General features: G+C 39.6%; 1 protein-coding gene across 5 annotated transcripts in view; it reads left to right on the top strand.

The window, feature by feature from the left end:
• The window catches only part of slc6a2 (solute carrier family 6 member 2), a 162692-nt gene extending 138501 nt beyond the window's left edge, over positions 1-24191 (top strand). For all 5 annotated transcript variants that reach the window (XM_073069970.1, XM_073069972.1, XM_073069971.1 and 2 more), the window contains 4 exons: positions 5801-5901; positions 16600-16767; positions 18863-18934; positions 19050-24191. In XM_073069970.1, coding sequence (XP_072926071.1) covers positions 5801-5901; positions 16600-16767; positions 18863-18934; positions 19050-19073 — 365 coding nt within the window. In that variant the 3' untranslated portion in view covers positions 19074-24191. The remainder of the gene's footprint in view (positions 1-5800; positions 5902-16599; positions 16768-18862; positions 18935-19049) is intronic.
• The last annotated feature ends 430 nt before the right edge of the window (positions 24192-24621 follow it).

Genomic DNA, 24621 nt, shown 5'->3' with positions numbered 1-24621 from the left:
TCTCCCTGTGACTGCATGAGTTTTACTTCCTACATCCCAAAGACATATGGGTTAGTAGGTTAATTGGTCAAGTGGGTGTAATTGGGTGGTGTGAGTCATTGGGCCACAAGAGCCTGTTATTATGCTGTATTTTCTAAATAAATAAATAAATATCTTGATTTAACAACAGTTCGAAATTTTATTTAAAGAGTCAATAGGATAGCAGGTACAGAAGAAGGAAGGAGATCCTATTGGCCATCTGAGATATCCTTTGGAGTTATTGGCTAAAGGACATTGCTAGGTAGTAAGTTGAGAACCTTGTGTTGCATCTGATCATTCAAATCTGTGAGTGCTTTATTAGCAAACCTTTACTTTGTTAATGCCCCTTTTTTCAGCACCAACTTGCATCAGTTTAAGTAAAGCATCCCATTTTACACAAAACAGCTCTTGGGAATTTAGAAAGAGTTTCATTTGTGTTGACTCTGATACCCCCACCTATGCATTTCCCATGTATTCACCCTCTTAATTTTGAATACCCCTATAAGGTCTGATTCAATCTTCCCCTGTAACCCAGATCTTCAAGTTCCAGCAACATCCTCGTAAATTTTCTCTGCACTTTTTCAAGCTTATTGATATCTGTCCTGTAGGTAGGTGACCAGAACAGCAAACAATACTCAGATTCAGCTTATACAACTTCAACATGACATCCCAACTCCTGTACTCAATGCCCTAATTTTATGGAGGCCAATGTGCCAAAGCCCTCTTTAGAACCCTATCTACTTGTGATGCCATTTACAAGGAATTATGGATCTGGATTCCATAAGGCCAAAAGACATAGGAGCAGAATTAGGCTATTTGGCCCAGCAAGTGTGCTCCACCATTTTTCTTCACAGCTGATCCATTTCCTTCACAACCCCATTCTTCTGCCTTCACTTTCATGTAATTGTAACCTTTCATGGCCTGACTAATCAAGAGCCTATTGACCTCCAGTTTAAATACTCCCAATGGCCTGGCCTCCACAGCGCCTGTGTCAACAAGTTCCACAGATTCACCACCCTGTAGCTAAAGAAATTCCTCCTCATCTCTGTTCTAAATAGAAGTCCATCTATGCTGAGGCTGTGCCCTCTGGTCTTAGAGTTACCCAACATAGGAAATATCCTCTCCACATCCACTCTATCTAGGCCTTTCAGCATTCAATGGGGTTCAATAAGGTCCCCTCCTCATTTTTCTAAATTCAGCAAGTAAAGGCTCAGAGCCATTAATTGCTCCTCATATGATAAACCTTTAACTTGTGGAATCATTCTCATGAAATTTATCTGAGCCCTCTCCAATGTCAATACATTCTTTCTTAAATAAAAGGCACAAAACTGCTCACAATACTCCAAGTGAAGCCCCACCAGAGCCTTTTAAAGGTTTGGCATTACATTCTTGCATTACTATTCTAGTTCATTCAAAATGAATGCTAAAATTGCATTTGCCTTCCTCACCTGCTAATTAACCTTTACAAAATCCTGCAAGAGGACTCCCAAGACCATTTGCACTTCAGATTTTTTAACTTTCTCCCAGTTTAGAAAATGGTCTTTGCTTTTATTCCTTCTACCAAACTGCACACACTTATTCCATTTGCCACACAGCCTCCCTGCTTCCTCAAGACTACCTGTCCCTCCACTTATCTTCATAATATCTGCAAACTTCGCCACAGAGCCGTCAATTCCATCACCCAAATCATTGACATACAAGAAGCAGTCCTAACACCAACCTCTGCAGAACACCACTAGTTGCTCCTGCCTATCAGTTAATGCTCTATTCACGTCAGTATCTTTCCTATAATACTATGAGCCCTTATCTTGTTAAGCAGCCTCATTTGTGGCACCTTGTTAAAGACCTTCTAAAAATCTAAGTAAACAGCATCCATTACTTCTCCTTTGTCTATTTGTCCATCCTGCTGAATAACCTTAAAAAATTCCAACAGATTTGTCTTTGGCCTATTTTATCACGTGCCTCCAAGTACCCCAAAGCCACATCCTTAACAATCGATTCCAACGTCTTTCCAACCACTGAGGTCAGACTAACTATAATTTCCTTTCTTCTACCTTCCTCCCTTCTTGATGAGTGGGGTGACATTTGCAATTTTCCAATCTTCCAGAATCTATTGTTTCTTGAAAGATCAATGCTAATGCTTCCATAATTTCTTTAGTTACCTCTTTTGGAACCCTGTAGTGTAGTTCGTCTGATACAGGTGACTTATCTACCTTTAGACAATTCAGTTTCCTAAGCACCTTCTCCCTTATAATGGCTATTGCATTCACTTCTGCCTCCTGACACTCTCGAACCTCTGTTGTACTGCTTGTGACATCCACAGTGGAGACTTATGCAAAATACTTCTTCGGTTTGTCGCCATTACCTTAACCCCCATTGCTACCTCTCCAGTGTAATTTTTCAGCAGCCCAATATCTACTCTATTCTACTCTTTGAATATCTGAATAATCTTTTCATATGCTCTCTAGCATTGTCGGCTCACTTACCTTCATGTTTCATCTTTTTAATCACCTTCTGTTGGTTTTTAAAAGATTCTCAGTCCTCTAACTTTCCACTAATTGCTCATAGAAACTCCAGCCATTGCTGTCCTGCCGTCATCCCTGCAAGTCTCCCCTTCCAATAAGGTTTGGCCAGCTCCTCACTCATGCCTCTATAATTCCCTTTATTCCATTGTAATTGCGATACATCTGAATTTAGCTTCTCCCTCTCAAATTGCAGCATGAATTCTATCATATTATGGCCACTGTCTCCTAAGGATTCCTTTATCCTAAGCTCCCTAATCAAATCCAGTTCATTACACAACACCCGATCCAGAATATTTGATCCCCTAGTGGGTTCACCCACAAGCTGCTCTAAAAAGCCATCTTGTATGGCTTCTACAAATTCTCTCACTTGGGATACAGCATGAACCTAATTGTCCCAGTCTACCTGTATATTGAAATCCCCCTTGACTATTGTAACATTGCCCTTTCGATATGCTTTTTTCTATCTCCTATTGTAACTTGTAGCCCACACCCTGGCTACTGTTCGAAGATCTGTATATAGCTCTTGTCAGGGTCATTTACCCTTGCGGTCTCTTAACTCCAGGTCTCTTCATTCTACTGCACACCTCAGAGCCCTACCATTCACTTTGTAAGTTTTACCCTGGTCTGTCCTGCCAAAGTGCAACGGTTCATACTTGTCTTCATTAACTTCCACCCGTTCTGGATGTTAACCAAGAATATTTCCAAGTCAGGATGGTGAGTGGCTTGGAGGGCAACTTCCCACTGCTGGTGTCCTTTTAGCTGGTGAGGTCATAGTTTTGGAAGGTGCTGCCAAATGATATTCATCAATGCCTCTTGCCTTCCCTTGGTGTGTTGTCTGGAAGTCTGCAATAAGTGACTAGTGCACTTCGTCAGAAGTCCAGCAATGTAATATATGACTCATTAGTGAATCTTGCACTTGGTTAGTATGCAGAATGTATCTGGAACTCATGTGCTCAATATAGAAAACTGGGGCCTGAGTAGGTTATGGTGTTCCACTGCATGTTTATTGGCTCCTTGCTACACTTAAAATGCCTCTACTCCTACGGGCATAAATTAAATAGCTCACAACCTCAACTAAAGTTGCATTAGGAAGTTTTACTTAAGTTTGGAATCAGAAACCAAATGCTGTAATTTTTGCATAGAGTATATTTCATTCAATCACATACCTTGTTCAGCTTGATAATTTTTGAGAACTGTCTAATTACTGAAAACTTGATTTTGTGTGGTTTGTCTTAATAAATCCGTATTAATGGCACTAAAACAATTGAAAGCTCATACTCACAGAACCAGCTGAAGCAACAGTTTAAGCTCTGTATTCTCAGTCTGATAAATGATAATCTAGTCCCTGGCCTCATAAATATCGTTTTACCATTCAGGATTTATTATTAACCCTGCCAATGTAAATAGCATAAACCTTCCTCCTTCATTAAGTATTGCCATTCCTTTGTAAGTAAAACCACTTTTAAAAAGCTCTTTTTTTGTGTCAATAAATTACTGTAATGAGATGTTTGTCTTTATCCATGATTTTTTACTTGTATTACCTTGTTTAGAGAAATTATAAATAGTACATCCATGGGGCGGGTAAAATAAGTGCTTTATATTAATTTGGTTTATAAATTTAGCTTCTCATGTAGTGCACTCTCCAGCCCATGAAGCTTCTAATGAAATAGATAAAAGTGTATACTGATGTCTTAATCTGAAATACATCACAAATTATTTTAGTGATGCCTGAAGCAGCTATTAGATACCGTACATTAGCAAGTAAGGTCTGAAGTGTTTGCTTCACATCCCCAGCTCAGGAGTGGTTTCCTGGAAGGGAGCTAGTGCCAATGCTTCCGCTGCTATAAAGGATACAGTCAGACTTAGCAACCTGTAAATACTTACCTGATTAGGTTCAATGTGATCACATTTAGAATTAAAAATGACTTCAATGATTGCAGTCTTATTATCATTGAATGCTCATTTATTTCCTCAGCTCTGGGATTGGGAAAGCTACAACAGCTTGCTGGGGTTGTAGTTGAAATTGTTTAGCCAAACTGATTTTCATGCATTTAATGTTCTTTTCCGTTTTGTTAAATATCATAAGCAGCAATTTGAACCAGTTCAAGTGATGTCATTACATTTTGAAATGAAAACAGAAAATGTTGTAGAAATGTCTTCAGGTTGAAGCATAAGCTGTTTCTCTTTCCAACTGCTTGAGCTGTTGTGTGTGTGTCCAGTAATTTTCTGTTTTTATTTCAGATCTCCAGCATCTGCAGGTTTTTGAATTTTTTTGTTGCGGTATAAATAATTCTGAAGAGAGAAGCTTGATTTAGTGAGGAATAGAACTGGATGATGGGTGCACAGCAGCTCTGCACGCTTCAGTGTCATAGTTCTGTTGTATTTGCTCAACATTGCAGTGTACTTGCAGCATCCAGAGGTGTTACCAGCTAGTGAATGAAAACCTTCGATTTATAGCACATTAATTGTGATCTAAAGCTCAAACAGAAGGCTATTTCACTGTACTTTTGATTCGCATTGGCTATATTAAATATATTTCATGCAAAGCAACTTAATTTTACATGCTGTTTCCTGTCAGCCATTAACTAACATTTCCCTTTAATACTTGGAAAAATTAAATACTTAACTCCAATGGGATAACATAAATATAACTCAGATTAATAGTAGAGAAATCATTATCTGTGTCATTACATTGTGCCACAGGAAATGTTAACCTTGTGCATATTTCAAAAGTATATTGTTTTGTGTAATCTTTTATCATTTCTCTATCCATTTTGATAAACAGATCTCTAGCCTTGGGTTTAGAATGCAAAGTAGGGTTTACATAAATTAATTGCATCATTTGTTTTGCAATGAAGTTCCTTGTCACTCAGTATATCTGATGAAAATTAAAAAGCATTTTCTGTTATTGTAGTTCTATAATCTGCTTCCTTAACAAATACTCATTATTTTATTTTATTCTATTAATTAACTTGCGAGACTTTGAAGGTTAAGATGGATTGTTTTTAAATGGACAGTCTTGCAGTTGAAGCAACTCAGCTTCAGCTTAGACATTTTGTCCTTTGTAAAGCTGATGTAGAGAATGTGTTCAAAAATTATAATGTTCATTTGCTAGTGGGTAATTAGATTGCTATTCTTTGATGATTTGGTATAAAATTGCATTGTTGCCCTGGCAACTGAATTTGGATAGGTGTTGAAATGTCCCATCCACAATTCTGATGATGCTTTAATCTGTTTTGGAATTGTTTCTGTTCTAGGAGTTGACAGATTCAGTGAGGACATCAAACAAATGACGGGCTTCAAACCAGGTCTCTTCTGGAGGCTCTGCTGGAAGTTCGTTAGCCCAGCCTTTTTACTGGTAAGCAAAGAATAGTTAGAATGGCCGAGCATAGTAAAATATTGTGAAACAACATTAAAAGAGTCCCTGCCAATGGGCTGAAATATTTCCTTCTTCACAAGTGTTCATTTCTGTACCTTGGCTGGTTTAATAATGGTCTGATGTGGAGACAATTGTCGGAGCTTCAAAGGGGTGCCTACTCTTTGGGTTCACCCAATATCCTCAGTGAGGAAGCCACACCACCCACAAGTCTGTTAGGTTGGCATAGCAGTGACTCATTGCAGAATGGCTGCTGTAAAGTCATGATTGTAGAGATGTATTGCATCACATACTATTTTAATGGTTTCACCTTACAAGGTTGAGTGAAATCTTAAGAGCAAGCTGGCAAAAGAATTCAGGTCTAAAATTATTAACATGGCAGAATCTTCCTAGAAAAAAACACACATTTTAACTTTGGTTGCACTCTTCATCTTCACTGTAATGAATGGGGCTACAGCAGTGATGTTAATAAGTGTACATTTGACAATCAAAAACAGACATATATTGAAGAAACAGCCTTGACCAGGAAGCAATGCTCATTTCCTGTTCCATTAGGAAGTCCTTTGGAGAAGAGAAGACAATAGTGGATCCTTCTCCAATCAACCTTGAAGTAGATATTACTAAAGTTCAAAGTAAATTTATTATCAAAGTACATATGTGTTACCATATACAACCCTGAGATTCATTTTCTTGTGGGCATACTCAATAAATCCGTAATATAATAATAACCATATTAGAATGAATGAAAGACTGCACCAAATGAGTATTCAACCAGTTGCAAAATAAGACAAACTATGTAAATGCAAAAAAAGAAATAATAATAATAAATAAATAATCAATAAGTATTGAGAACATGAGATCAAGAGTGAGCCCATTGGTTGTGGGAACATTTCCGTGAAGAGGCAAGTGAACTTGAGTGAAGTTATCCCACGGTTTCAAGAGCCTGATGGTTGAGGGATAATAATTGCTCCTGAACCCGGTGGTGTGAGTCCTGAGGTCTTTAGTACTTGGCCAAGTACGTCGTCTAGGCCGGGTGCTTTTCATGGGTTCATCTTCCTGAAGGATGCTCTCAAGTCAACCTCAGACACTGAAATCACAGGATTATCGTTGGGCTGTGGAAGTTCGTGATGGTCGTCCGTGTTTTGACATTCAAAGCGAGCATAGAAGACATTGTCAAACAAGAGAAAATCTGCAGATGCTAGAAATCAAAGTAATACACACAAATTCTGCAGGCCAGGCAGCATCTATGGAAAAGAGTAAACAGTTAATATTTCAGGCCAAGACCCTTCAATAGGGCTGGAAAAAATGAGATGAGAAGAAATAGAAGGCATTGACCTCATCTGGAAGTGAAGCTCTGTTGTCACTTGATTTTACTTTCTAAGAGATGATAGCATTCAAGCCCTGGCACATCTGTCGAGCGTCCTTTGTTGATTCAAGTTTTGTCTACAATTGCCAATTCACTCATGTGATGACATTCCGGAGATCGTACCTGGACCTCTTGTAACTTGAATGTTCACCAGACTTGAATACCTCTGATCTGACCCTCAGCAGTTTGCGGATCGAATGGTTCATCCGGAGTTACTGATTGGGGAAGACTCTGAATGATTTTTTCGGGGACACGCTCATCTACAGCTCATCTAAAGTCCATGACAACCATGGTATCTTCACTCAGATCCACAGATGAGTCCTTGGACACAGCCAGGTGCAGCAACATGAAGCAGCTCTGTAGCTGCTCTTCTGCCTCCTCCACCTCTTTGTTGTCCTAATCTCTGGGCCTTGCTTTTTAGCCTCTACCTGTATGCAGGTAAGAGAAGGACAGCCAAGTGATCAGATTTGCCAAAAGGCAATTTGGGCATAGAAAGGAAGGCATTTTTTATCTTAGTGTAACAGTGATCTGGTGTGTTGGCACCTCTGGTGCTTTAGGTTATATGCTGATGGTAATTGGGCAGGGATTTCATCAAACAAGCTTGTTTGAAGGCCCCAACTATGATTTGAAATGTGTCAAGATGGACTGTTTCTTGTTTGGTGACAGCATAATGCAATATCTCAAGTGTTTGATTATAGTTGGTCGCTGGTGATATGTAAGTTCCAGTGAGAATCACGGATGAGAACTTCCAAGGTAAATTGATGGACAGCGTTTGATTATTAGCTGTTCAGATCGGGGGAACAAGAGTTTGACAAAACTGCCACATCAGAGCACCACCAGGAGTTTATCATGAAACTCACACCTCAACATTTTGCCTTTTCCAACTCAGCAGTTCGGTCCGTTCTGTGAACCGAGAAGCTTTTATGTCTGATTGCTGTATATTTCTACATTTTGCAAAATAAGAAATTTTGAGCCCTTCTAGTTTCTATTCAGAGACAGCCCCACCATCCTAGTTTTATCCTCTGCCATTGACATTTTCCATTATATTTTGGAGAAGCAAGAGGCTTGCTGTCATACTGTCCCACTGCATTTGTCGAGTTACTCAGAACCAACCTACTTTTTCCAGAACTGGTTCCAGTTAAGATCAGCTGCATTTTAAGAGTTCCAGCTGTGATGAGGCTGTGGCACAGAGGGGTTCCATTAACGTACACCATTCAGATCTTTCACAGTTTAAAGTCCGGTGCATCACTCTGCTTAACTGTGTAACACTTTGCATGCCGTACATGCACAAACTCACTTGTGGCTTTGGGAGAAACTTAAGTTGCCCCTTATGCAATTTTGGTGTGCATTTTCATGCAAACTACAGGTAACATCTTCTGCCCACAGCCAAAAAGATCTGGAGTTATACATAGTAGGAGATTAGTGTCTGTGTTGGTTTGTTGCAAGAGGAATCCCGAGCCAGTCTCACAGCCCCAGTCATAACTCTGATTTAAATCTTTAATTAAATTCTCTGCCTATGACCTCAATTTATCAATCCTGAAATTAAACACTGTGATGCTTTAACTTTTGAAAATGGTGTTACTTTGAACAATTGCCCACTTACATTATATCAGCACTTAGCTGAAGTCAGGAATACTCATATTAATATGGATTTTCAATTCATTCTTAATATACTATCTTGTCACAATGATACATAAAATCAAACTTAATGTAATGATATATATTTGTCATTGTAAATCAATTGTTTCTGGATTATTTTTAGAAGTAAGGTACGGAAAAAATGTAATCAAATGGCAGCTTCTGTAGTTGTAATAATCTGTTTGCTCCAGAAAAATAGATAAAGTGTCTTGGCACATTATCAAAAGATGTGATTCTGAATATTGGTCCATGTTAAATAGTTGTTATAATCTTAGAATATATTCCTTGGCCGCTAACAAGAGAATGAACAGGGAATTTTATCCAGGTGATTGCTTTGAAATGAAAGATGAAGAGAGTCGTACATCATGAAATATATTAATATATCAATTGCTAAATAGTTTGGGCAAAATTCCAGTAGAGCTGAAGAGTTATGGAATCTCAGAGCACAAAACAGGCCTTTCAGCCCGTCGATTTCATGTTGACTGACAAGTAAACATTTATAATAAAGCTGTGCATATTTCATCAATTAGAACTAGGTTTACTTGCTTCCTGTGCTGTTTCAATAGATAATTATTTCTCAACTCATTACCACAGTAAAGTTAGATCATAAGGCATAGGAACAGAATTATGTTATTCAGCCCATCGTGTCTGCTCCACCATTCCACAGTGGCTGATTTGTTTTCCCCTCTCAATCCCATTCTCCTGCCTTGTCCCCATAACTTTTGACACCCTTACTAATTCAGAATCTATTAACCCACATTTTAAATACACCCAATGACTTGGCCTCCACAGCTGTCTGTGGCAATGAATTACATAGATTCACCACCCTCCGCCTCATTTCTGTTCTAAAGGGTTGTCTTTCTATTCTGAGGCTGTTCACTCTGACCTGGACTTCCCCACTAAAGAAAATAACTTAACATAAGAACATAAGGAATTAGAGCAGGAGTAGGCCATCCGGCCCATCGAGCCTGCCCCGCCACTCAATAAGATCATGGCTGATCTGTCCGTAAACTCAGCTCCATCTACCTGCCTTTTCTCCATAACCCTGAATTCCCTTACTATGTAAAAACCTATCTAACTGTTTCTTAAATATATTTAGTGAAGAAGCCTCAACTGCTTCCCTGGGCAGAGAATTCCACAGATTCACCACTCTCTGGGAAAAACAGTTTCTCCTCATTTCCACCCTAAATCTTCTTCCCTGAATCTTGAGGCAATGTCCTCTAGTTCAAGTTCTTCACTTTTAAACTTCTCCACATCCACTCTATCTAGTCCTTTCAATATTTGATAGGTTTCAATGAGATCCCACCTCCAGTGGGTACAGGCCCAGAACCATCAAACGCTCCTTCAAATGTTACAGATATTGTAGCTTAGGCGTTCAATAGCGGATATACAACATGATCTCTAAACTGACCAGTAATTGTCAAAGTGCAGAACAAAATGGATATTGCAGTTTAATAAGAAGTTTGAAACAGCTGTAGTTTATCAGAAAGTAAGACAATTTTTTTTCTCTGTAAAGATATTCAATTATGTCTAATTAAATCTGCAAAACACTTAAGGCCAAATATTTACACTCTACAAGATAGTGTCTGCAGTGTTCAGCTGGCTCTTTGAAAGACCTTACAGTAAGGTTATACAATTAGTTGCATTTAGTTTCAGAGCAGAGCTCTGTTTTTGGCAGGTCTCTGGGCATGCAGATGGTAGTTGTCAGAAACAAACTGTAAAGCAAGCTAACATGTGTCTTATTGAATTTAGCTGCATTGGCATTTCTCTGGCTACGCCTTGCCTCTTTGCAAGGGAATAAGTGCAGCCTTTGACATTCAGTTCTGCAAGTCTTCTGCAACATAATGGATTTTATGTGACAGGACCAGAAATTGTGGTCCTTGTGGAAAATTAGCAAACAACATGTGCTGTTAAACAAATGTTGAAAATCTGTTCCCAGACAGAGATTCCTCTTAAAATCAGGTCTCCTATTTAATGCTGTAGTAAGAATTTAAAGCTTAAACTAGTGGAACACTTGCATCGCCTCTGGAAGATTGGAGATCCATGATTATTAGCTTGGTAAATCCACTTGTGCTTGTAGATTTCTAAGCACAGTTAGATATGGAGTAAAACAGTTAAGTTTTTCCATTACAGTTAAAAAGGTCCACTCAATTACTTCTCTTACTAACTGGCTAACAACACAATATGAATTGGCAGTTACAGAAAAACCTTCAAATACAATGCTAAAGACTCTACATTCTTGGAAACACTTGTTACTCATCCCAGATGAAAGACCATAGTTGACTCACAAAATCAGATTTGAGAAATCCTAGGTGACCATAATAAACGTTTCTTAAAAATGCTGCAAGATAGCATGGAATAGGAAATGAGTATTTGGCTATTCCCTTGATTTACCATTTATAATGCTTCTTATCATTGAAGTAAATCAAATGGTCCTGTTTCACAAACATGAGAAAAACTGCAGATGCTGGAAATGCAAGCAACACACACACAAACACACCAAATTGTCCTGTTTACTCTTGCAACGATTTCCAAGCTTGACAAAGCTCCTGATTAAAGTTTTAGTCTCAGAAGCATCACATTTCAGAAATATTTAACCCCCTTCTAATCAATCACAACCTTCAATCTTTTCATCACAGATAAATTTAGCTGCTTCACTTTTAAAGTTCCTCAACATAACTTTTTTTTTTGCCAAGGATCCCTCCCAGCTGTGTGGGCAGAAAGTTTTGTCTACACTGATGTACTGGAAGTTTAGTTAAAATTGTGCAGACTTGGTAATTGTAACTTAGAGCAGAAACCGGGTAATTATCCATGCATCAAGAGTAACTGAGGAGTGTCCGTGGTATTCCACGTACTTAGGTAAAGACCAGGAAAACATTTCCCTATCATCTTACCCCTTGTCTTGCCTTGCTCAGGGGCAAATATGTATTCATTATGATCACCTAAGTTAGGTGCTGTAGTCTCTGTGATAGTGTTTAAAATCATTGTCCCAGGAGGCAAATGCTAGACTGCATTTTCAGTGCCTGTGCTGTGTCTTTTTTCACCTTTGCTGTCCACGAAGTAAAGTTGTCAGCACCTTGTTCCATCTGTCAACCTTCGTTTTCTGAAGTACTTCTCTTCCCCAACCTTCTCCCCAAAGTATTATCAGCCTCTGCTTGATGCTCAGCAATTGGACATATTGCAACACGTATGTACCTTCAATGTAAATGCAGTTGGGTGGAGCTCAGCCTGTATTGCGTAAAATATTTCCGTCTGCGAAAGATTCCCAAGTCAAAAGCAATTTTCCCCTTAAGCATTGTTTCACTAATAAAACATGGAGAGAACTAAAGATAAGGAACCCCAGTATAATCAACATGCTCTGTAATCAGTGGAATTTTTAATTGGTATTTGGTTACCAGTTTATTATCAAATGTACTGAGATACAGTGAAAAGCTTTGTTTGGCATACCATCCAGACAGATCACTCCAAATGTAAGGACTGTACATCAAGTTAGTTTGAAAGGAAAAACAGTAACAAAGCAGATATAGTATTACAATTACAGAGAAAGTGAGCTGCAGGTAAGGAAGTCAGGAACAAGGGCCATGACAGGTTAGATTTAGAGACCAAGAGCTCAAATTTGTCATACGAGTTCCATTCAGGAGTTTTATAACAACAGATTAGAAGCTGTCCTTGGGCTGGGTGGTACATATTTTCAAGTCGTCATATCTTCTGCCCAATGGAAGTGGGGGAAGAAAGAGCGACTGGGATGGGAAGGCTCTTTGGTTATGCTGGCTGTTTTCCAGAGTCAGTGGGGAGTGCAGACAGAGTCAATGAAAGAAAGGCTAATGCTGGTGATGTGCTGGGCAGAACGATTTCTATACCAAGTGGTGATAAATCTGGGTAGGATGTTTTCTATGGAGCATCTATCAAAGTTGGTGAAGGTCAGCCAGGATTTTCCAAATTCCATTAGCTGCCCGTGAAAGCAGGGATTGTTGCTAGATTTTCTTGACCGGAGCAACTACATGATTGGAGCGGATAATTCACAAAAATGCAACCAATGTTGTTATGTAAGAGAAACAGAAAGGAAGATAAAAAGCACATAATTGCCTAGCGGGACTTCATCCTATAATTCTGGCCTTGCACACCAGTTTGCCTTTTTTGGCAGAGGCATCTGCTCTAAAACAGCTCGATTTGGAACACAGCACACAGTTGAATATTCTGGTCTTTCTCATGGTGGATGGTGCCTGCTTCCAGAAGACATATCACAGATTTCTGAGCAGGAGCGAGAAACTCTTGAATAATCCTGATCACTGCTCGCAGTCTTTTGTGGTTCAAGACAAGAGGATTAGAGGGCGGGGCAGGAAGCAGGAAGTGAGCTGGCATGAGTTGGAAGGCAAGCATCTAGGAGGTCCAAGCTTGGGAGGGGAAGATAGATAGATAGATAGATACTTTATTCATCCCCATGGGGAAATTCAACTTTTTTTCCAATGTCCCATACACTTGTTGTAGCAAAACTAATTACATACAATACTTAACTCAGTAAAAAATATGATATGCATCTAAATCACTATCTCAAAAAGCATTAATAATAGCTTTTAAAAAGTTCTTAAGTCCTGGCGGTAGAATTGTAAAGCCTAATGGCATTGGGAAGTATTGACCTCTTCATCCTGTCTGAGGAGCATTGCATCGATAGTAACCTGTCGCTGAAACTGCTTCTCTGTCTCTGGATGGTGCTATGTAGAGGATGTTCAGAGTTATCCATAATTGACCGTAGCCTACTCAGCGCCCTTCGCTCAGCTACCGATGTTAAACTCTCCAGTACTTTGCCCACGACAGAGCCCGCCTTCCTTACCAGCTTATTAAGACGTGAGGCGTCCCTCTTCTTAATGCTTCCTCCCCAACACGCCACCACAAAGAAGAGGGCGCTCTCCACAACTGACCTATAGAACATCTTCAGCATCTCACTACAGACATTGAATGACGCCAACCTTCTTAGGAAGTACAGTCGCCTCTGTGCCTTCCTGCACAAGGCATCTGTGTTGGCAGTCCAGTCTAGCTTCTCACATCCTCCCTGCCTCGACAAGCCCTGCTCAATCTGCCACACTATTCCCCTTGCTCTGTCCTGCTCGGCCTTCCAAACTCCAATCCCCAGAGCTATTGGCCAATGTAAAGGGGCAGCTGAGTACTGAGCGCCTTGGAGAAATGTACGTCTTAAAGTGACTTATTTTGTGCTTACCTAGGTTGAGAGCTTTGAGGTCTTGATCAATTTATAAAGTAAGTACTCTTGGAACAGACATAAATTGTGCTAAGTTTCTCCAGGTAGCATGCTTGTGGTCAGAAGCTGTCAGTTAGCATGGTTGCTCTCAGAGTGGCTGAATACTTTCTCCCTGGATTGAAGTGGTTTATTTCTCAACAGATGTGCACTCCCAGAAATGTTCCCATTAATCCATGTCTTCTACGTCTGTGGTCTATTCCAGCTGATCAGATGGGAGTCAACACTCACCTTTCCTTCTCAGGCCTTGAGAGACTGAAGTGGTGGCAAATCAGCATATAGGAGGGAGATAGAAAATCTGGCTGAGTGGTGCCACAGCAACAACCTCTCACTCACTGTCAGCAAGAGCAAGGAGCAGATTATTGACTTCAGTGGGGATGGGGGGGGGGAACCAGAGGCCCATGAGTCAGTCCTCATCAGAGGATCAGAGGTGGAGAGGGTCAGCAACGTTAAATTCCTCAGTGTTACCATTTCAGAGGACCTGTCTTCTGAGCATGTAAGGGCAATTACGAAGAAAGCACAGCAGCGCCTCTACTTTCTTAGAAGTTTGCAAAGATTCGGCATGACACATAAAACTTTGAAATAATTCTATAGATGTGTGGTGGAGAGTGTATAGACTGTATGCATCATGGCCTGCTATGGAAACACAAATGCACTTGACTGGAAAATCCTTCAAAGATTAGTAGGTATGGCCCTGTGGACTCGGCCCCCCCACCACCATTAAGGACGTGCTCTCTTCTGGCTGCTACCATCAGGAAGAAGGTACAAGAGCCTCAGGACTCCCGCCACCAGCTTCAGGAACAGTTATTACCTGTCATCCATCAGGCTCTTGAACAAAGGGGGATAACTTCACTCGCCCTGTCACTGAACTGTTCCCACAGTTATGGACTCACTTACAAGGACTCTGCAACTCATGTTCTCAATATTTATTGCTTATTTATTATTATTATTATTTCTTTTTTCTTTTGTATTTGCAGAGTTTGCACATTGGTTGTTTGTCTGCCTTTTTGGGTGCAGTCTTTCATTGATTTCATTCTGTTTCTTAGATTTACTGAATACACCTGCAAGAAAATGAATCTCAGGGTTGTATACGGTGACATATATGTACTTTGATAATAAATGTACTTCGGACTTTGAATTTTAAAGCCACAAGTCCTATGAGTCAAAAATTAGACTATTCCCCCCGAGCCATAACAGCAATTTAATTATTTTTATGTGTGTGAAGATCACTGATAATAATTAATTCTATCCTTCTGTCTTTACTTTATTTAGCCACCCTTAAGTTTTGTCCTTTATTTCCTTGGACCCTCTGCACAAAGTCTTCATGTCCTCTGCTTCCAATCAGTCTGAGCTTCATGCCACGTCCTTTGTTATAATTAGCTAATTAGTTGTGATTTCTGATGTGTATATCCTTTTCCCTTGTCCCATAAAGTACTGCTCACAGCTCACTCTCCAGATGTCTCTCTAATTAGTCCCCTACTTTGTGCAGATCTTTCCTGCCTCCCTCTACCTGAACCATTGCACCCAGCCTTCCTGCTTCATCTGTTCCACTCCATTAACTCCGACAATCTTCCAGTCAGCTGAATGAGAGGCAGAGCCAGCCCACCGCACCGCTGGTGTCTGATTTGTTCCCACAGCGAGTTCAGGGCCATTTCTGTGCACGCTCACAGAATCTGCTTGTTTTCATTATCAGATTCCATCAGTGCCTCAGCTCACCTGCTGCTGAAACCTCCACTTGCCCCTTTGTTGTGTCAGGACTTGGTTATTCAAGAGCACATCCAGCTGCCTTTCCTCATTCTGCCCTCCATCACCTTGTCAACTGCAAAAACTCTGCCCTGGCTCTGAGTCTCAGAAGCTCCCGTTCTTATATCACTTCCAAGTTCTCACCGCCTCAGTCCTCAAAAAAGAAAGACATGCATATTTCTACAGTCCCAGCTTTTTAAGCATCCTTGACTTTAATCTTTCTACTTTCTGAAACCCAGAGTATCAGTTCTCAAGCTCTAGAAATCACTCTGTTCATCTCATCATCTCTGCTACTTGGCATAAAGTGCCCCACGAAGGACCTCAAGTCTTTTTGCTGTTGTAAAAGTGCTAAGCAAATGTAAATTGTTGTTATGCACTGATATTTATGTTCCTGCTGCGTTCGACTGTCTGTTTTCACACTGCATGTTGATTAATGGAAGAAAGTTGCAGCTTCCACATACAAATCCACATATCCACATACAAATATAATATTGTAAAATTCTTGGCATTGATTTAATATCCTATGTGGAATGATGGATCATTATTTAGCACTGGTTTTGAAATTACTTAAGAGATTTTCCATTCTTTTAATTAAACTTCAAATGTATTTTTACAGCTTTTTTACCCACCTTCTTGGGAGTATTTAATCCTGCAAGTAATTGCATGCTTTTCTGTCTTTCAGTTTGTAGTAATTGTCAGTATTGTGAAGTTCAAGCCTCTAACTTACGATGAATATATATTTCCATTCTGGGCAAATGTTGTCGGATGGGGAATAGCATTGTCTTCAATGTCGTTGGTGCCAATCTACGCAATCTACAAGATCTTCACTGTACGTGGCACTTTAAAAGAGGCAAGTTTTGGAATATCTTCATCATTTTAATAAATTCACAGCTATAAAGATCTGAAATCTGGTTGCGATACAGTTAGTGAAATGTCATTACAGCCACAGCAACCCGGGTTCCATTCCCCCACTGTCCGGAAGGAGTTTGTACGTTCTCTCTGTGGCCGTGTGGGTTTCCTCCAGCTGCTCCAGTTTCCTCCCATGTTCCAAAGATGTGCGGGATACTACTCGGTCACATGGGTGTAATTGGGCAGTATGTTGGTCTGGAAGGGCCTGTTACTGTGCGCTATCTCTGAATAAAAACAAATAAAGAGAAAGGTATACTTTGTCAGGAAACCATAGACAAGTTTATATGTTATGCGTGTGTGTAACTAGATCCAAGTACTTCAGGATTTAAATTAGACAAACTCAAATTAAGTACTTTGAGGTTTTCTGCCTGTTGAATTTTGAAAAGGGCATCGACTGCTTTGGTGGCCGCCTTCTGTTGCAGATTCATACTTTAGGGAAACTGGACCATGCAGGGGAAAAGACACGCATTCATAGGGGGGAATACACCAACTCAACACAGATAGCACGGGGACAGTGAGCTGTGCCACTGAACCACACAGGGTGTGATCACTTTCTTCTGCAGACGGCTCGGGTCATGTCGCTGTTCAAAATGATCTACATCTTACTCTGATCAAATAAATCAAATGTACTTCTAAAGCACGGGGCAGAGTAGGAGCAACTGACTAACAAAATAAAAGACAAGTTTGGAACGTATGAAAGACACAAAAGACTGCAAATGCTGGAATCTGGAGCAAAGATTACTTTTCATGAGGTCACTAACGTGGACTTCAAAAGAGAAAGGTGGGTTGGAGCATGTGTGGGCCTGAAAGGGTGATGGCCTAGCATAACATGGATGGTGAACTCGGAGAAGGACATTGCGAAAAGGCAACCAACTCAGAAACGTGCAACAGTTAATGGCTGCAGAGACTGGAAGAGGACAGGAAAGGGAGGAGGTGCTGGTGAGAGGGCAGTACACCCGGTGGGGGGGGGGGGGGGTGGGGATTACAAACAGGCTGAGGAAGTCGGAGGGAAGTGTGAGTGAACCATGTGTAGAGCACTGAGGTGACAGACGGCAGGGGGAAGTGCAGAGGCCCCAGGCTGATCCAGACTGGATCTGGCAAAGTGGAGGCAGGCCCGGCGGGGAAGAACTTGAGCGAACCTGAAACGGTAAAGAGCAAAGAAGCACATGTGGACCAGAAAGGGAGAAAGCAGAGTGGGTCTAGTGTGGACCTGAAAGGCAGACAGCAAGTGGAACTCCGGTAGACCTGAAAGGGTAACAGCTCTGCAGACCATGTAGGGTGAGCCAGGAGCAAGCACAACTAAGCCAGCAGTACGAGGCAGCAATCAGCAACAGGGTGATTGGAAATGGATCGGGTGGAAGAGGAAAGCAGAAAACGACGTGGATTAGTGTGGATGGATAGAAGATCAGCAGAGGCATAGTGGGTCAAAGGACTTGTTTCTGCTCTGTATAACACTATAAATGACTTGACGACAGCTGCCAAGATAAATTGCTACACTTTATAATTTTACACTAACAATAATAAATAAAGACATTAATATAACATACCAAGATCCAGACCCATTCAATCCTTTTTATTTGTACACTTGAAAACTTTACAGCCAGGGAATCCAAAGCAATACCCTTGGAGAAATGTTAGCTAGGCTGTGCCCATCATAGTTTGTGGAGAAGCACTGCTTGGCATAAGTGATCATGTATTTTGCTGTTCAACACCTGCATTGTGTAACATAGAAAGGTAGAATGCAATGGAAGTCAGATCTCAATTTCCCACTCTGTCTCTGTATAGGTGAAGGCACAACATACTGTATATGAAAGTTGTTGTTATTTGAGACGTTTAGCTTTTTTAAGGTCCCATAACTGGTATTATTGAGGATTCATATTTCTGGTAAACGCTTAAAACCTCTTAACTGAAAGCAAGTTTGTATATAAAACGAACAAGAATAGGGCAAAGCAGTATCAGTGGAAAAAGTAGTAGAAAAATTTTAGACAGTAACTTTACCGATAATCATAATAATTGGTCTGTTTTTTTTCCTGTAGAGAATAGCTTACTGCATCACCCCTGAAAATGAACATTATCTTGTGGAACAAGGAAAAGTGCAGCAGTTTAAAGTAAGTGGAACAGTCCTTGTCAAATCCATTAAAACGCTGTATTTTGACAACGTCAAGAACCAAGTGAACGTTATGACTGCTTAACAAATTTAATTGTCATATTATCACTTCACAGCTGAAGCACTGGCTTGCAATATGAAAGCTTTGAAAACAGCGACCACGCAGTCTGAGGTGCAATGGAAATAATAACTTCCTGGGTTTTGCAAGCTTTTTCAATTAATGTTTCAGAAATGTCAGATTCCATTACAAGCCAAGTTCAGTGCCATTACTGTCATGTTATAATGGGCTGGCTGAGCACAGGATTATTTATTTTGTGACCTTTTTCATGCATGGACTATTACAAATTTACATGAACATTGCTCTCCTCTGTCCATTAACTTAACCGAATGCCATCGGTTCATTCAAGTACAGTAGTCATGTTTCCAACAACGAACTAATTTACAGTTTGTTCTGTATTGGTATAATTGTAAACCTTAAACTTCAACGAACTTTGTCCAGCTGTGTTAGATTTTAGCCTTAAATGCCTAAAACTACTGCCTCTATTTTCACTCTGATCATTATATGTGAGTGTAATTTCCTTCATTCATAATCCTTTGTTTGGCAAAGTCCACTGCCAGAATAGTTTTCAAAGATCTGTGTCTCACTTATGTTATGTAGAAGCTTACACAATTAGAAGCAGAGTCCTTGAGTCAAAGAGCATATCAGCACAGAAACAGGCACGTCAGACCATTTAGTCTATGTCAAGCAGGTTTCTGGACCTTAACCCTCCATTCCATGTACTTTTCCATACTTCTCTTAAGTACTGCAATTGAACCTGCATCCATCACTTCCGCTGGCAACTTAACCCTCTTATTTCCGAATAATGATGTAAATCCTATGAATCCACCTGTTCAACCAGATTGAAGACTTCCACGTCTTAACGCTATGTTATCCTTATACCAGTTTAACATGTTCTTTGTGTACATTAAATTCTGTTTTGAAATGCAACACCAACTGCTTTGCAAGAGCATATAGACAAAGGTAAGACAGTTAAAAATATTTTCCTTATGGAATGTAGTGGCAGCACATTCATGAGAAGTGAGCTTTCACTATGAGTTTGGTAGGTTTAGTCAAAGCTCAAGATAACCTATTTCAAATCGGTAGATGAGCATTAAGGCATAAAGTACAATCATTCAACACCAGAAGGAAATACAAGTCTCACTTCACCTGTTTTTGAAAGGTGATTTCTACATTTATCACATGCATTAGATTAAGGGCATGAAAAACATTTAGTGAAAGGTGCTCAGTCAGTGATGTACTGTTTCTCAGTCACAAATTGTGCCTAAAGAACAACACTAGTGATCATCATTTTCTCTGAACAGAACTGGGCATTAACAATCCATGCAAGAGCAATCTTTCCTGTTGACAGTTGTATTCCAAGCAATTTGCTTATTTTTATTTCAGTTTCAATCTGCAAGATTATGCAGTTCAAGTTACTGCCAGCACATCAGGGTTTTCCAAGCATCTTTCTGGTCAAAATCTTTTTAACTTAAAATGGAATATAGACAAAGGGATTTTCTGTCTGTCTTAGTTCTGACTTGCCTTTGTTAATAACATCCAGTGAAAAATGAAGCAGCAGATGAGAACAAGACCATTCATTGTTGCAATGTAGGAAGAATGTATTTCCTGTTCTTCACAGAGCAGTGAAGGCAAAGAGGGGAAGGTCTAAAATCATCAGGGCAGGGTGATTTCTGGAAACATCTGGCCAAACTACAACATCAAACAGAGGGGTGGAAACTGTGTAGTTAACCAAAACAGTTTTAGAGAGAGGGACCAACCATTATCACTCTTCAAATTTCAACCTGTTTCTGAAGTACTGTCTCACTTGTAACATTTAGGAGGCAGCAGTCATTTGTACACAGCAGTTCCTGAAGATAACAATGTAAAAATGTCAAGGCCATCTGTTTGCTGGCTTTGATTATGGGATAAATGTTGGCCAAGAAAATAGTGATAACTTTTACAATGATTTAAATACTGTGCAGATGGTATTTCTTGTCCAAATACTTATATATTCGGTCTCTTAGAATACATTCTAATAATTACCTACTACTGATGTCACTTTCACCAGCCTACAATTTTGCAGCTTATTCTTAGACCCTTGCTTAAACAGTGGAACAACATTATCTATCCTCCAATCCTCCAGTACCTCATTCATGGCTAAGGATGCCTTAAATATCTCTGATAGGACCTCTACAATTTCTGCCACGAGGTCCAATACAACACATGTAAAATGCTGGAGGAACTCAGCAGGCCAGGCAGCTTCTATGAAGCCAAGTAAATAGTTGATGTTTCAGGCCGAGAGAGACCCTCATCAGGACTAGCAGTCGACTGTCAACTGTTCACTCTTTCCCACAGATGCTGCCTAACCTGCTGACTTCCTCCAGCATTTTGTGTGCGTTGCTTTGGATTTTCAGCATCTGCAGATTTTCTTGTGTTTCCTATAGAGCATCTAAATCCCTGGGGATTTATCCACCCTAAATTACCTCATGACAGCGAACACCTCCTCCCCTGTAATCTGAATACGGTCCATAACCTCACTGCTGTTTTGCCTCACTTCAGTACACTCTATGTCTGTCTCCTGAATTTAAAAAATCCATTTAAGATCTCCCCCATCTCTTTTGGCCCCATGTGTAAATGATCCCTCTGATCTTCAAGAAGACCAATTTTGTCCTTTGCTATCCTTTTGCTCTGAATATCTATGTAGAAGCCCGTGGCATTCCCTTCACCTTGTCTGCTAGAGCAACCTCATGCCTTCTTTCAGCCCTCCTGATTTCCTTGTTCTTTTGTATTTCTTATACTGCTCAAGTACCTCATTTGTTCCTTCTTGCCTATACCTGCCATGTGCCTCCTTCTTCTTCTTAAACAGGACCTTAATATCTATCGAAAACAAGGTTCCCTTTACTTGTTATCCTTGCCTTTTATTCCGACAGAAACATGCAAAATTTGTACTCTCAAAATTTCACCTTTGACGTTATTCCACACCAAGCACTCTTCTACCAAAAAGCAACCTGTCCCATTCCACACTTGCCAGATCCATTCTGATACCAAAATTGGCCTTTCTCCAATTTAAAATTTCAACCTGAGGACCACACCTATCCTTTTCCACAATTATCTTGAAACTAATGACATTATGATCACTCGATGCAAAGCATTGCCCTACACAAATTACTGTCACCTGTCCTGTCTCATTCCCTAATAGGAGATTTAATACCACACTCTCTCTAGTTAAGACATCAATGTATTGATGAAGGGAACTTTCCTGAACATATCTAACAAACTCTATCTCATCAAGCCCTTTTGTAGTATGGGAGTCCCAGTCAATATATGAAACGTTAATCACCTGCTATCACAATCTAATGTTTCTTGCAACAGTCTACAATCTCTGCACAAATTTGCTCCTCTAAATCCCACTGATTATTGGGTAGTTTATAATATAATTCCATTCACATGGTCTACCCTTTATTATTCCACATATCCACCCACATAGCTTCAATAGACGAGCTCTCCAGTGTGTCCACTGACATGCTTTTTTCCCTGACTAGTAAGTCTACAGCTCCCCTTTTAAATCCTCCCACTCAATCACATGTAAAACAATGGAACCCTGAAACACTGAGCTGCCAGTCCAGCCCCTCCTGCAACCAAGGCTCACTAATGGCTACAATGTCATAATTCCACATGCTGATCCATGTCCTAAGCTCATCTACCTTTCTTACAATAATCTTTTCATTGAAGTATACAGAACTCAGAAAATTAGTCCCACCATGCTCAACCTTTTGAATCCTGACTTTGTATGTAGGCTTAACAATATCTCTCCCCACAACCACTCCACTATCTGTACTGACACTCTGGTTCCCATCCCCCTGCAGTTCTAGTTTAACCACCCCCCATGCAGCATTAGCAAGCCTTCAGGTCATCTCCCATTTTGTCAACATGCTCAGAAATTGAGAAATTTTCTCAAGTTCAGAAGGCCCTTCCCCTCTGAATCTCAGCTGTAACCTTGATGGAAATCATGCACCAGAATTTCCTTCAAATGTACGTAAATTAAAAACTCACTGCTTGCATTATCAACATCAGTATTTATAAAACGTAGAACTTTACCGCACAGTAGAGGTCCTTTGATCCACAATGTTGTGGGTGCAAATTCCCTACTGTATTCCTGCAACCAATACTATGGCATAAGTGGACTTCATTGGTTGCAAAGGGAATGGATGCCCTGAAAAGGATGTTTAAGAATAGTTTGATGTTAAATGTTAAAATTGCATGTTTGTCACATATTTAATATATCTCATATATCCATACTTTAAAAATGGTGTATTGGTTTTGACGTAGTGTACGTTAGAATAAATGTCTTGAATTAGATCTGGGAAATGACATCAGAGGTTAAAGTGAAGGTGAACACTTCAACAGAACTAGGGTTCTTCCACATCTCACTAACTCAGTAATATTAAATGGGTTATTAGCTTTCTTCCTGCCCACCTAAGAATGCCTAAACCACATTTGCAGAGCAGCAACTGATTTTATGAAAGCACTTTAATTATCAGTAACTTTCCATACTTAAGTAATGGAAATGCTCATTATGAATTTAATCTTTAGCCCATGAGATATTCTTAACCGATGCATTTTGTTCCTTTCTTTCGTTCCAAACGTTGTCTTTTAAATCATTACAAAGAAATTCCTGTCAGCAAAATATTTTCCAAAGCAGTCTGATGACCAAAAAGCCAGATTTATGGTTTTGATGTATTCTTCTTCAATTTATGTATATTTTTAAAAATCTTTGGTTTATTGAGGTTAAATTATCATTGGAATAATTCCCATTAAGATCTTTTTAAACATTTTGTAGATATATGTTTCTAAACTGTATTCAGCTGTATGATGTTTCAAAATATTAAAAATATGTTAATCTACCTGTATCAAAGTTTCAGTGTACTTTTTTAAAAAGATCATTCTGTCTGTGTTACGTTTTCATATGTTAAATAAGCAAATGTATTTATCAAAAAGTGTTTATAAAATGTGCTTGTAAAATCAATATTTTAATGTACTGTTACTTTTAAATTTGTTTTGTGCTTTGTGTAAATATGAGCTGTTTAGAGCTGTATTATACAGAATTACAAAATATTAAGATATTGTGTATATTAAAAATTACTGTTTTAAGTTGATAGTTTCCTCTAAAATGTAGTAAAATATGCACACTGTAATAAAGTATATGCTCTTATATGGATATCAGTCTTCAATTCTTAGATAAGGCTCAAGAATTTCATATACTTTAACTTTCGTGAAAATCTCACCCATTTAAGATACTTACAATACTGGGTTGAAGATGTGGTGTACATCCTTCCGGGAAGCACTATTAGCTGCAGAAAGTTCACAATCTTTATTTTCCTCATGGGTAATTAGAATATATATTCTGACCTCCTGTACCTAATAAAGTGGCTGCTGAATGTGTGTCCGTGGTCTTCTGCTGCTGTAGCCCATCCACTTCAAGGTTCAATATGTTACACATTCTGAGATGCTCTTCTGCACACCTCTGTTATAATGTGTGGTTATTTGAGTTGTTGTCGCTTTCTCGTCAGCTTGAAGCAGTCTGACCATTCTTTTATGACCTCTCTCATTAACAAGGCTTTTTTGACCACAGAACTGCCACTTACTGG

Source organism: Hemitrygon akajei, chromosome 17, assembly GCF_048418815.1.
Source record: "Hemitrygon akajei chromosome 17, sHemAka1.3, whole genome shotgun sequence".
In the NCBI taxonomy this organism is placed as follows: Eukaryota; Metazoa; Chordata; class Chondrichthyes; order Myliobatiformes; family Dasyatidae; genus Hemitrygon; species Hemitrygon akajei.
Note: the sequence above shows the minus strand (reverse complement) of the source record. Positions and strands in the feature narration are given on the sequence as shown.